This window comes from Lynx rufus, unplaced genomic scaffold (assembly GCF_022079265.1).
Source record: "Lynx rufus isolate CCGP_SWC_20201006 ecotype Redwood Valley unplaced genomic scaffold, mLynRuf1.p SCAF_8, whole genome shotgun sequence".
Taxonomy (NCBI): domain Eukaryota; kingdom Metazoa; phylum Chordata; class Mammalia; order Carnivora; family Felidae; genus Lynx; species Lynx rufus.
This window is the reverse complement of record NW_025814896.1, coordinates 86,102,800-86,116,476: the sequence shown is the minus strand read 5'-3', so window position 1 is coordinate 86,116,476 and position 13,677 is coordinate 86,102,800. Positions and strand designations below refer to the sequence as shown.

At 35.0% G+C, this 13,677-nt stretch overlaps 1 protein-coding gene across 3 annotated transcripts in view; it reads right to left on the bottom strand.

Moving 5' to 3' along the window:
* The window catches only part of APLF (aprataxin and PNKP like factor), a 90,911-nt gene that overhangs the window by 8,049 nt on the left and 69,185 nt on the right, over positions 1 to 13,677 (bottom strand). For all 3 annotated transcript variants that reach the window (XM_047069432.1, XM_047069430.1, XM_047069433.1), the window contains exon 9: positions 3,525 to 3,571. In XM_047069432.1, coding sequence (XP_046925388.1) covers positions 3,525 to 3,571 — 47 coding nt within the window. The remainder of the gene's footprint in view (positions 1 to 3,524; positions 3,572 to 13,677) is intronic.

The following is a 13,677-nucleotide window of genomic DNA, read 5'->3' as shown; positions in this document are numbered from 1 at the left end:
GAAAGAAAAGATTGTTCCAAACTGCTGATTTTTGCACACAGATTTCGGGTGTTAGGATCTAAGATGCCAGATGCCTCATAGCAGATTTACAGCTTAACATCAATAATTCTTCAGATTTTATTTTCCTTTACCATTCTGATCTACTTTATTATATATGAATTTCTTTTTTTAAATACCATTGCACTAGCCTTTTTCATATCCCCAAATCTCTCAGCTTTCCCCACACTAAGCAGCAGTTTATATAATCTCATTTAAGTTCCATTAATTTTCACAATAGCTTTTAGAGCTTTTGGGTTCTACCTCTGGGGAAAAAAGCATATATAAGCAAATGTGCGCATACAGTGGCAGAACTAGAGAAATATTAAAATAGCTATCAGTAGAAAATTCTAAATTTCCAGACACGAATGGTACTGACAGCACGGAATAATGCATATCACATAATGATAAAAGCCAGAATGACTTCAATAATCAGATGACAAAATGCTAATGATAATTTCTTTTAAATATCTCAACAGGTAAGTTAGCTAGGAAAGTATAAAATAAAATTTTCCTGGCACTGATTACTCTTGCATTCAGTATCTTGTGCCAAAACCCCAGCACTTTAAAAATGTGTGGAAAGTTAGTGAAATTTTAAGCCAATTAGATATGTAAGAAGTTTAACACATGGTAGCATCAAACCTACAGAAAACAAAATGCACTACATAAATTGTTACGTGTGTGGAAGAACTCTGCAGACAGAAATGTTCTAGGAGTGCTACAAATCAGAAGTTAACTAGTAAGAGTTCAACGCAGTTATTTTAATAGTGGTGCTATATTAAATTTTATTGTCTTATTATGTAGTTATGATACCCCCACCTCAAATTCAACATGCTTAAAGTTTAAAAAAAGGAGACGGGGTGCCTGGGTGGCTCAGTGGGTTAAGTGTCCGACTCTTGATTTCGGCTCAGGTCATGACCTCACGATTGTTTGATGCTCTCTTTCTCTCTCCCTCTGCCCTTCTTTCTTTCTCTCTCAAAAAAACAAAAAACAAAACAAAACTACCTGGTTCTTCCTCCTGATCTCTACAATATGTAAATGTCATCCCCAGTCACCTGATAAACTGTATTATAATTCTGAGTCATCATTATTTCCTTTATGTCATCCCAGCCCCCACACCATAACCAATTAGTTGGCAGATCTGATTTTTCCTTCAAACTCTCACTTGTATCCAATTCTATTTTTCCATTCTCATGGTGGCCACTCTAGTTCTGGCCCTTTATTCAATTGCCTAATTAACACCCAGAAGACTTCTCCCACTCTAATTCAGACTGTTCATTGTCAGAAGCTTGATTTGGATAAAATACTGCCTCACCATTATTTGCCAATGCACCCACACCTTTGGTCTAGCTTTCAAGAGCTTCTATAATCTGGCTTTGATATATCTTTTCATTATCATCCACAGTAACTACAGAAACTCTCCACGTTAGTTAAACTGATCCACTTACTAACTCCACACACAACTTACCATTTCTACCTAGATGTCCTTGATTGATCTATTATTTACTTTGATTGGGATGTCCTATACCTACCAACCACAAAGTTAAGAGACAAAGATGATTTAAATACAACCAAGACCAATTTCAAGAACAACTTAGCATAAATTCCCACATCATGGTCTGCCCTGATAAGTCCCACTAGAAAGTGCTCCTGCCCTTTCCTTGGAGATTTTAGACCATCTCATCACAAGCATATAGAGCCAGAACTGGTTCTCATGGATCTCTGTAACTCTGCTCACTTGGAAGACATAATAAATGAATAAGTAAGTGTACAACAAATTAGGTATACAAACATGATTAAGAACTTGGGCGATGTTAAACTTTAAGGATTTAGGAGATGAGAAAAACAAGGATGTTAGAATTCAGTGTTAAATATCTCTAAGTTAAGAAATACAATGAGACCCCCCAACATTCAATTTAATATTTGAAATACTCCAGAAAACCTAATTTGTAAGTTTTAGAACAGGAAGAATGTTCTGACTACATTGCCATGTAACAACCCTTGAAAGTAGATTAAAAATAAAACTATCTATACTTTTTAAGAAAACTGTCTTTCCAATGAAAAGTTTTTCTTATAGCTGTTGCAAAAATATGTCTTCCTTCAGAAGATTCTCTAATAATAATTCAAAGAGACTTTTCAAAGAAAATTCAGATATTTTTAACTATGCCATCTAATGCATATTGATAACTTTTAGGAAAATGGTTCCTATTTCTATAAAAATACAGATGTGTCAAATGCCTTTTCATGGGACAGTGTTAAACTTTGTCAGTGAAATATAGCTCTAATTGCTATACATTACATGACTCCTGGAAGGAAAGTTCATTTAACCACCATACATGCTATATCACTAGATATAGCCCCAGTAAAAAAAAAAAAAAAGTGTAATATATAACCTCTATACCCTATTAGCTCAGATAAAATGAGTTATTTGCGTCTGGAGTACTAAAGCATGAAAGTGTGTTTCAATGAGAAATTTCAAGTGGAATTCTCTTATGGTGAAATTCATTATTTTTATCACTTGGTTACAAGGTAGTTATGTTTACGCACACACAAGTGCATGGGGTCATAGCCTGTATAGTATGCATTTTATTCTCTCACTCTGTGGGCAGAAATACTGTATGCTGAATTGGCCTCTGCACTATATAAATGATATGAAGAAGCCAGAATCTGTTAAAGGTAAAAAAATATTAGAGTTTGGAATCAGGGGAAAGAGAAGGTAAAATAGAACTGCTGTACCTAGGACTGAAGGACACTTGATCATTGCTTCTCTGGTATCTGTCCTCCCTCCCTCTCCTTCTTCCAAAACTTTAGTTTCTGTTGGGGATCCCTGCAGTGACCCTATCTTGGTTCCAGGGATGGTACAAACTAATCAGTGGTCATAGTGATTGGTCCAAGAGTAAGAATGTGATCTAAACCAGTAAAAAAAGCGAATTTGCTGATTCTTCGTAGGAACAGTGAGAGCTAAAGTTATTCATCCTCTCTCTCTCCTTACATATAAACATGGGTGCTGAATAAGGATGCACATAGTTCCTTCGTTGGGACAGGAGCCAGTCTTAGGATAATAATGATGCCTCTCAAGACAGAATGATGAAAGGATATTGGGTCACTGGTGACAATACTGACATTACTAATGAGTCAAAGCAGTAAATCTTATCTAAATCCATCTCTACTTCTGGATTTTTCACTTAAAGAAGTCAGTAAGTTCTCATTACCATTTAGGCTAGTTTGAGATCATGTTTTCAGGTACTGGCAAACAAAAGAATCAAAACAGATACAAGGATACATATACATTGTGATGCAGTGATTGTCGAAAACCTCTGCTACACAAAAAATTTATCACTATTTTTCATCTAAGAAAAATCATTAAAATCAGCAAATTCATGGAGGCAGAGATAAAAAAAATTCACATAAGTGGAAACTACATCTAGGTTCAACAAGAGAATCATTTGACAGTTTCATTTTGAGTTTACTCAAGTAAAATTACTTACCTGGATGTGTACTATGTCTATATTCTATCTTGTGCTGGGGATTCTTCCTAAAAAAAAAAAAAAAAAAAGGAAAATATAAGATTTTTCCAATCACTAAATATTAGTAAAGACTATTTAAATTAAACTAGAACACTAACCTACAAATAAAAATTAGGTCCCAATAAGTGTCTTATTGAAAAGCATTTGCTTTTTTGTTATTGTTGTTAACTATAGTCACTATGTTGTATGAAGCATCTGCTTTTTAATTACAACATTTATTAAGTGCCTACTACATGCTGGGCATATTTCTGAGGAAATATCTGCTGGGCAGATGCAAAGATATCCTGGTGAACCAAAATTTTTACCTCAAGACTTACTAGAGAAAAACAGTATAAGACAAATAAAATACAACATATCATATTCCCAAAATACAATACTGTATTTCTAAAATGTCAATGCCATATACCATATATAAAAATATAATGTAAAGTAGTGTATAAAACATAGAACACAAAGTATCAAATATGTGTGTCTATGTGTGTATGCATGTAATGTCTAAGAGGATACTTCTAAGGCTCTTCTTGAATCCAAAGACCAAAGCACTTAAGTCATATCTCTAAAGATTGCCAGTTGTTATGAGGATACAGAAAAGTTAATTTGCATTGAGAAATTCATATGACATATTCCAAAGTCAAACAGAAACTACTGTTTGGATATCTATTTTTTAGTATACGTACTCATGATCTCTTCTATTATTTTATCAGCTAAACGTGAATAAAATAGCATTTAGCTAATAAACTGCCCAAGCAGCACAAAGTCCAAGGCAGTAACTGGTCCATCATTATCAGCTTGATGAGTACCTCTCTATGGTGGGCTAATATGGGAGAGCTGGGGGACACTGACAATAGGTATGTGCTGAGGTGCACCGCTCATACGAAGCTGTTGTGAGAATTCATGAAGAATACGGAGCAAGTCCTTAGTCTAAGGACGCAATAAGTTGTAAGTAATTAATGTTAGCCATTGACACATCCATCACTCGTTCCAGAAATAGTCATGGGGCACTAATTGTATGTCAGTCTCTGTGTCAAGTGTCAGTGACATTGCTTATTGCTAATATCTCTTCTTTTTAGGATAGCATTTAATACAGTATAAGATTGCAACCACACAGTTAATTAGGGCCATAACTCAGCAGTTTTGAAAAGTGGAAAAAAGATTCTACAAAAGATTGTGTATTTGGGATAATTAACCCAAATGTGACCTTTTAATGGAAAAGAAACTTCAAAGTTGAGAGAAATAAACTGGACAACTTAAATGCGGCAAAGAGAAGTGCAAATGAACAAAGCTGCTGTGATGATTTGTGGGAAGACCTTTCCTTACTGATGTGTTTAATTCAGCCTGAATTAAAATTCAATTAATGCTGGACAAGTCAGGGGAGGAAGAACAGACACATGAGGGACATTAACACCAAAATTATTCTTCATCAATAATCTAGAAAAAGACCGTTGGTCATCTGAGATTATTTTGGGTAACCTTTTAAAAACTCTGTGTGTGTGTGTGTGTGTGTGTGTGTGTGTGTGTGTATGTTAAAATTAAACACACTGGTAGCTTTTTGTTTTGAAAAAAAAATATCAAACATACTAAAAAGTAGCAAGATTAGTACCCTGAAATTCCATATACCTTCATCGAGATTCTTCAAATGTTAACCCTCTACACAGATGCTCCATTGTTGTTGTTGTTGTTGTTGTTACTATTTATGGTCTTTTGAGATTTAAAACTTTTTTTTTAATTTTTTAAAAGTTTATTTATTTATTTTGAGAGAGACAGTGCAAGTAGGGGAGGGGCAGGGAGACAGAGGAGACAGTGAATCCCAAGCAGGCTCCATGCCACCAGTGCAGAGATTGACACAGGGCTTGAACCCACAAAACTGCAGGATCATAACCCAAGCCAAAACCAAGAGTCAGACACAACCAACTGAGCCAACCAAGAGCTCCTCTCCTTCTTTTTAAAATGTATTTTTTTTTTCAGGTCTTAAGCAGTCCTGTCTTTTCCCACTTTGCCTTTAATAATTAAGAAAAGAAATATTAAAAAGTTAAATACAGTCTTAATTGTTTGCCACCAGAGCCTCTTCCAAAACGGTATGGAGGTTCCTCAAAAAATTAAAAGTAGAAATACCATATGATCCAATAATTCCACTACTGGGTATTTACCCAAAGAAAGAAAAACACTAATTCCAAAGGATATATGCACCATATGTTTACTGCAGCATTCTTTACAATAGCCAAGATATGGAAGCAACCTAAGAGTCCATCGATAGACAAATGGATAAGGAAGATGTAGTGTGTGTGTGTATATATACATACACACACACATACACACACACACACACACACACACACACACCAGAATATTACACAGCCATAAAAATGGATGAAATTGTGCCATCTGCAATAAATAACATGTATGGCCCTAGAGGGTATTATGCTAAGTGAAATAAGACAGAGAAAGACAAATACTATATGATTTCACTCTCACGTGGAATAAAAAAAAAAAAACAAATGAATAAACAAACAAAATCAGAATCAGACCTATAAACACCAGGAACAAACTGACAGTTACCAGAGGGGAGGGAACTGGGGGATGGACAAAATGGGTGAAGGAGAGCTTCCAGTTATAGAATGAACAAGTCATGTGAATAAATGGCACAAAATAAGGAATATAGTCAATGATACTATAAGAGTGATGGTGACAGATGGCGACTACACTGTGGTCAGCATATATAAACTTGTTGAATCACTAGGTTGTATACCTGAAACTAATGTAACATTGTGTGTCAATTACACTCAAATAAAAAAAGTACAGAAATGAAACCAAGGACTTAACAGAGACTCAAGTACAGTTTACGCACCAAATACCAGTTAAAAGACTGCTGATAACAGTTGTCAATGCCAGATAGACTGAAAGTGAAAACAACATTTTTAAAAGGCAGATGCAGGTGGGGAGCAGGTAGTGATTCAACCTCAAGTTTGCAGAAGGTGGTTCCCCTTCTCTATTATCTTTTTTATTTAAGTTTATTTTATTTATTTTGAGAGAGAGAGAGAGTGAGCGCATAAGCAGGGGAGGGGCAGAGAGAGGGAGAGAGAGAGAGAACCCCAAGCAGGCTCTGCGCCATCAGCATGGAGCCCAATGCAGGGCTCGATCCCATAAACCATGAGATCATGACCTGAGCCAAAATCAAGAGTTGGACACTCAATCCCCTGAACCACTCAGGCGCCCCCTGTCTTCTCTATTATCCTGAAACACATCCATAATTGCACTCATATACCCCATCTACATAATCTAACCTTACATACTACCTAGGCAAACCATTTCAGAATGAAAGATTTCTAAAAAAAAAAAAAAAAAAAAAAAGCTTAATACTTATATATTCCAAAAAGAGCAGAGAAATGTATTATGAAACTTTGTACTCAGAAAACAAAAAAAAGATTTTCAGCTCCATGGACAGATTTTCATCTGCCTTAGAGAGAGAAATGTTTCTTTGAGGCTCTAATAACAGTTTCCACCCTCTCACAGAACTTGCTATTTTAAGACAAGTGTAAGACTACAATGGAGGCCAGAAGCAACTAGTTGATTTGGTACTCTTCCACATGTAGAGGCCAAACTCTATCTTGAAAACAAAGAAAAACTATCCTCTGTGATAAGTTCAAAAGTTTCCTGTTTAGGAACTTTAGGATATATTTCCAAATATATTTTCTTCGTTGATGATAAATATAACTCTCAGAATAGACACACTTCAGGAGGAATATGAGCCAAGAAAGAAAAGATAGTATATCACATGCAAAAGTACATACTCAAAATAAAAACAAATTTTAGACATGTTTTGTTTATGTAGCAATTTAAATTTTAAAAAAATAAGTATTCTGAATGTTAAACTCTTAAATTATCTTCTTCTTCAAGGTACCCCATAATCCCAGTCCCAACCTTTATCTGCAGCTCAACCCTTCCTTCATTTCTACTCTGGGGAAGTAGTTTTTGATTCTTTGCCATTGATAGATACTTGCTCCCAGCCTTTTTGCCAAGAATATTCTAAGTATACATTGCCTAAGTTAAAATCACCTCCCTCAGAAAGGCAATGCCGATAATCACTGGGACACAGCCCTAGAATATGTCATCTATATCTACTGTTTGGTACTCACTACATAATTTCTTATGTTGTCATCTAAATTTTCAACACAAATGTGTGTGTGCACATGTGTCTTTTATCTCTATCATCCATCAAATCAGTCACTGGAAGCCACAGAGTTTTTCTTATACCTTTCGATACCTTTTATAGCACCTTCTACAAGGTGGCATTCAACGGTAATCTTAACAAATTTATCTACTAGAATATAATCAACTCTTTTCTTTGAAAAAAGTTTTTTAATTAAGCTTTTACATGAGTTCCCAAAATGATGGAATATTTTATATTTTTCTATTTTATAAGAAAAAAAGAAACTTGTTTTTGCTAGCTTTACTATTATTTCTTAAGAAAATCATTGTTGAGGGGTGCCAGGGTGGCTCAGTCAGTTGAGTGTCCAACTGTTGATTTTGGCTGTGATTATGATCTCACGGTTCATGGCTTGGAGCCCCGTTCGGGCTCTTCACTCACTTAAGGTGCAGAGCCTACTTGGGATTCTCTCTCTCTTCCTCTCTCTCTCTGCCCCTCCCCCACTGATGCGCATGCACGCACATGCTCTCTCTCTCAAAATAAATAAACTTAAAAATTATTTTAAGACAATAATTGTTGAAAAGAATGTGAAAGAATCATTTGCAATACAAATCGAAGTTTAAAATTCTAATTGGTTGGAATACAAAAAGCAGTTTCTAGGAATTTCTAAACTGATAAGATTTTCAGTTCATGTTCATACTTAATTTTTTTTTAAATAAATCCTAATCGATGGATCCTGATGTTTTCAGACCTCAGTTTTGAAAGGCAGTTTTTCTACTGGAAAGATCCCAGAGAATGCCTATTCTATTAGGTTGGAAACAGTGTCAATGTGCTGAAACTGCTTTACATTCGCACAAAGTTAATAATCCAAGTACTCACTGAACCTTTTTGTACAAACCTAAGCCTACAATGTGTTAGAATTTCCTGCCATTAACAATTCATATTACTTCCCCAGGAAACAATGAAAATCTAACAATCATATTAAGCAGACTCCACTGTAATCAGTTTCCTGAGATACCGACTGCTCAGCATAAGACACTTAGCTCTGGTCAATCAACTGTGCAAGGAACACAGGAACACAGAGTCACAAATGCTTAAGAAATGGATGCCAAGAAATGTCTTGGACCTGTTCTGACCTGGCTTATTAAACGCTGGATCACTGGCATTGCTATGAAAGGGGTTCAGGTTTCAGGATCAAAAGAGCTGATTTTGAATTTGAACTATACCTTTTACTGGTTGTGTGATTCAGGACAAGTCCTATAAACCAAGCCATCATTTACTCATCTGTAAAGCAGGGATAATACTGCTTACCTCACACGGGTTTGTTCCAAGGGTTAAATATGTATATATATGTATAAACACTTGTAGGTTATTAAGCATATTCCAGGTGTCAGCTATTTTTATAGAAAAAGAAATTAATGGGGCGCCTGGGTGACTATTCGACCTGATGTTCTGGCTCAGGTCATGATCTCACAGTTTGTGAGTTCAAGCCCCACACTGAGCCCACTGCTGTCAGTGCAAAGACTGCTTTGGATCCTCTGTCTCCCTCCCTTTGCCCCTCCCCCACTCATTCTCTCTCTCTCTCTCTCTCTCTCTCTCTCTCTCTCAAAAATAAACATTTTTTAAAAACTAAAAACAAGAAATAGAAATTACTTTTGCTTTTAGATAGTCAACAATGTTTGGAAACTCTATGTGTTAGTAAAAGTAATTGCCAATTAATACTAAATACCTGATTTGGCTTTCAATAATACATATTATTATGATTGAATATTTTCCCCATACTTCTCACATTTATATAATATTTTCTAGCACTTACCTATGCATAACTCATTTTCAAAAATCAGTCATTTCATAACAAAGCAGAATGTCTTTTTCATACAACCCTGGGTTGAGGCTAAGTGGCAATTCTGTGCAGCTCCATGGGGACATATTGAGCATCTGAAATAACTTTCAAGAATAATGCCAAGTTCCACTAGGACTTTTTCCTAATAATGAATGGAAATACTTAGAGTTCATTCATAAAAGATTTACATCCATCTTTTTCACAAATGGCTTTTTCTGTAACTTAGCAGGCCTCAAAATCCTGAGGCTCTGAGTTGGTTTTTTTCTCATTATTATTAATTATTAATGGTAATCTTTAATTTCTACACCTAAAACTATAGACCCATAACCACACTGGGTTTCAGGAGCTGTTATATTTTAAAATACACATTTTCAAAAAAAATTTTTGCTTTTTATGATATTGGTATTTGATACATATCGGAAGGAAGAACACTCTAGGAATAGGAAATAGAAAATACCTGTAAATTTGCTAAGGCCCTGAGGTAGGAAACAAGCTAGGATATCTGGAAAAACACACAGATTTGTGTAGCTCAAAGAGAATGGGTGAGAAAGAAAACAGCAGGAAATGAAGTCAGAGAAGGGCTTGTAAGCTATGATAAAGAGTTTTGTGGGAAAGTATTGGGAGATTTTGAGTAAGAAAACATGACAGGACTTAATTTTAGAGAATTACTCTGGTTGCTTGGAAAATGAACTATTGGAGGTCAGGAGGAGAAACAGGGGTATCTGTTAAGAAGCTGCTGCAGTAGTTCAGGTAAGAGATGATGGTGGTTATGACTCAAATAGTAGAGGTAGGGGAAGTAAGAAATGGTCACGGTCTTAATATGTTTTCAAGGCTGAAATGGCAAAAACCACTGATGGACTGAATGAGTCATGTGAAGAAAAGAGAAGCATCAAGGCTGCTTTTAGGTTTGAGGCCTAATACTGTGTGAATGGTGAAGTCATTTACACAGGTGAACACTTGGGGAAGAGTTGTTTACTAATGATAAAAATCAACAGTTCTGTTTCAGATGTAATAAGTTTGAACTATCAAAGTGTGAGTCTGGTGTCATTAAATTGAATTAGATCTTCTCAGGAGTAAGAACAGAATACAGAAGGGCTGCAATCAGAGAACCAAGCCCTGTAGCCCTGTGATAATTACAGGTAGAGAAAAGAAGAGACAGCAAAGAAGGTTAAGGAAGAGCAGCCAGGAATATAACTGGTCTCGCTTTATGAATATGAATAAATTGCTCTGTGTTCTGGATAACCCCACTACTGAGTGCAGGACCCCAGAATACAAATGATCCAACCTCTGTGTTTTCCATGTTTTCATGAGGAGTTGAAGCCCAGGAAAATCAAATGACATGCCAAGTTATGCCACAGAGTTAGCATAACCATCTACAACCTAAGTCTGCCGACTTAAAAACCCATTATCTCTCCACTGTATGCAATACCTAAAGATTAACTAGGCAACAGTAACAAGAACAGAATAATACTGTTAATTTTTGTTTACTTCCAAAGATTTGGTAACTTAATACCAAAAGTTTTAAATGAACCTGAAGTACTATTTTACATCAGCTTCTACAATAGTGACTAGTACATTGGATGCTCAATATTTGCTCAATAAATAAGTGATCATACTATTATTTTTGTTTTCATTACAAAATAATTTATCTTGCATCTTTGAAAGCCACCATCTATTTTAAAATCTAAAGCAAAAACATGAATCCTATGTTATCAAATATCTAAGTCTCAAAATTTAGGGAAAAAAAAAAGAGTTACCAAATACAGTCTTCATTAAATAAAAAAAGAGAGTAACCAGCATGAGATACTAGAAAGTAGCCAATTTGCTAATTGAATATCATTACAATTTACTATCTATGCCAAAAGAACTCTGAAATTCTTATATATGTGCAATTAACACTAAACATAACAAAGGTAATCAAATTTCTTATTATGAAAATAGATGCATATTCAAATAAAGGACCAAGAAAAACAAAGTCACAGAAGACATTCCAGTACATTTTTTCAAGGCTATATAAATATAATTGATGTGGTTACTGCTACTTCTAAATGAAGTTTAAAAAAAAGTATAGCCATGTCTTATGTAACACTGCACAGCTAAGCAGTGTAGTTAGTCTAAGATACTTTCTTCTAAGATTATATTCTTACACATGACTAACGAACTGCAAGCATCACAAATAATAACAGGTTACTCTCTCTGTGTGCAGATCCTATAAAAGTGGATAAGACACTATCAACTTTGATTATTAACTAAAAATGATTGACAGGTCTCACATGATTGATTCTGGAAATCTCAACTACCAGACAACTGAGTTTTTCCCTATTAAAACCTATTCATTTTGCTTCAAATAAAATAATAACAGATTTACACTAAACACACATTCCTAATTTTTATGAAGCAACGCCCCAAAATCAGTATCTCCTGGTTTGAAGCATACATTTGCATACATGATCAATTAAGATAATATTGCAATAACTTGGGACACTTTTCAAAAACAGGAGATAGAATGAAATTTTAGAGCATACCTATAAATTTGGATTAGCAAATAACAAAAGATAATGAATTTACTATCAAATATACTTTTTTTTTATTTTTTATTTTTATTTTTTAACGTTTATTTGTTTTTGAGGACAGAGACAGACTGTGAGTGGGGGAGGGGCAGAGAGAGAGAGAGAGACACAGAATCCAAAGCAGGCACCAGGCTCCAACCAGTCAGCACAGGCCCCAACGTGGGGCTTGAACTCATGAACTGTGAGATCATGACATGAGCCGAAGTCGGATGCTCAACCGACTGAACCACCCAGGCACCCCTCAAATATACTTTTTTAACAATGATTTATGCTTGTTGCAAAACACTGTGTTCTTTCAATTATAGAGATCATGTTGTAGATTCATTACAATGAGAACACTTACAGTTGATAACTAATACACTTCCTTACATCATCCCTCTTAGAAGGTATTATAATTTAAAAAATTAGAAGTAGGTCACTGGCTTCCAAAAAACAACAAGGCACCGACTTTTTCATTTGCATAATACATACCTGCCTTAAGTTTTGTAAATCTAAGTTAATATATGTGAGTTTGACTTTACATTTTTGTACTAAACTGACTGAAGATGGACTCTATTCATTTGTGTGTGTGTGTGTGTGTGTGTGTGTACACACACACTAAGGTTAGTGCTTAATTTAACAAACAAGAACAGGAATAATGCACTGTATTAAATCCTATTACACACCAGAGGAAATGAATGTGTCAGAGGCAGACGCAGCAATCACTAGTTTATATTAGATATTAAGTATCTAATGTTCTAATTCAGACAAGTACCTTAACCTAATCAAAAACATTAAACTGAGCAAGTCTTCTGACAGACTGTAGTAAACAGCTCAAAAGGAATAAATCAGATTAAATGGGCAAGATACTTAAAACAACATCTAGTTCTTTTTGTGAGGTTTAAAAAAGTAGAATGTCAAACAAAATTTTAGTAATGCCTGTTGTCTAGAAAAGAGTAAAATTTAATAATTAAGTATCTTTTTAAATTATCTATTTATTAAAGTATATTTATTTTGAGAGAGAGAGAGAGAGAGCAAGAGAGAGCACATGAGTGGGGAAGAGGCAGAGAGAGAGGGAGAGAGAGAGAATCCCAAGCAGGCTCTGTACTATCTAAAGCCTGATGCAGGGCCTCAACTCACGAACCATGAGCTCATGACCTGAGTCCAAATCAAAAGGCGAACACTTAACTGAGCCACCCAGGGGCCCCTATATCTTTTTTTAAACACCAACCTCTTATATAGGCTTTAGGAATCTTTATTTTTACTGTAATATGCATTTAATACGTGATTCATACTGGTTTTTCTGTTTTACTCATGGGATAGAAATGGTTGAAAATGACATATACCCATATATGTACATTTTGGTGTTTTCATATTTGCTCTATCATGATAAAAACTTTGGCTGCAGACAACAATACTTAGAAATACAATACCATATAACTTTAGGTAGCTGACATAATATTATAAGACTAATATTATTTAGTCTTATACACTAAGATTATTTAGTGTATTGTATGCAGTTGAATATATCAAAAAGAGAAACTGACTTGCACACATTCAAGGAATTAGAAGGAAAAA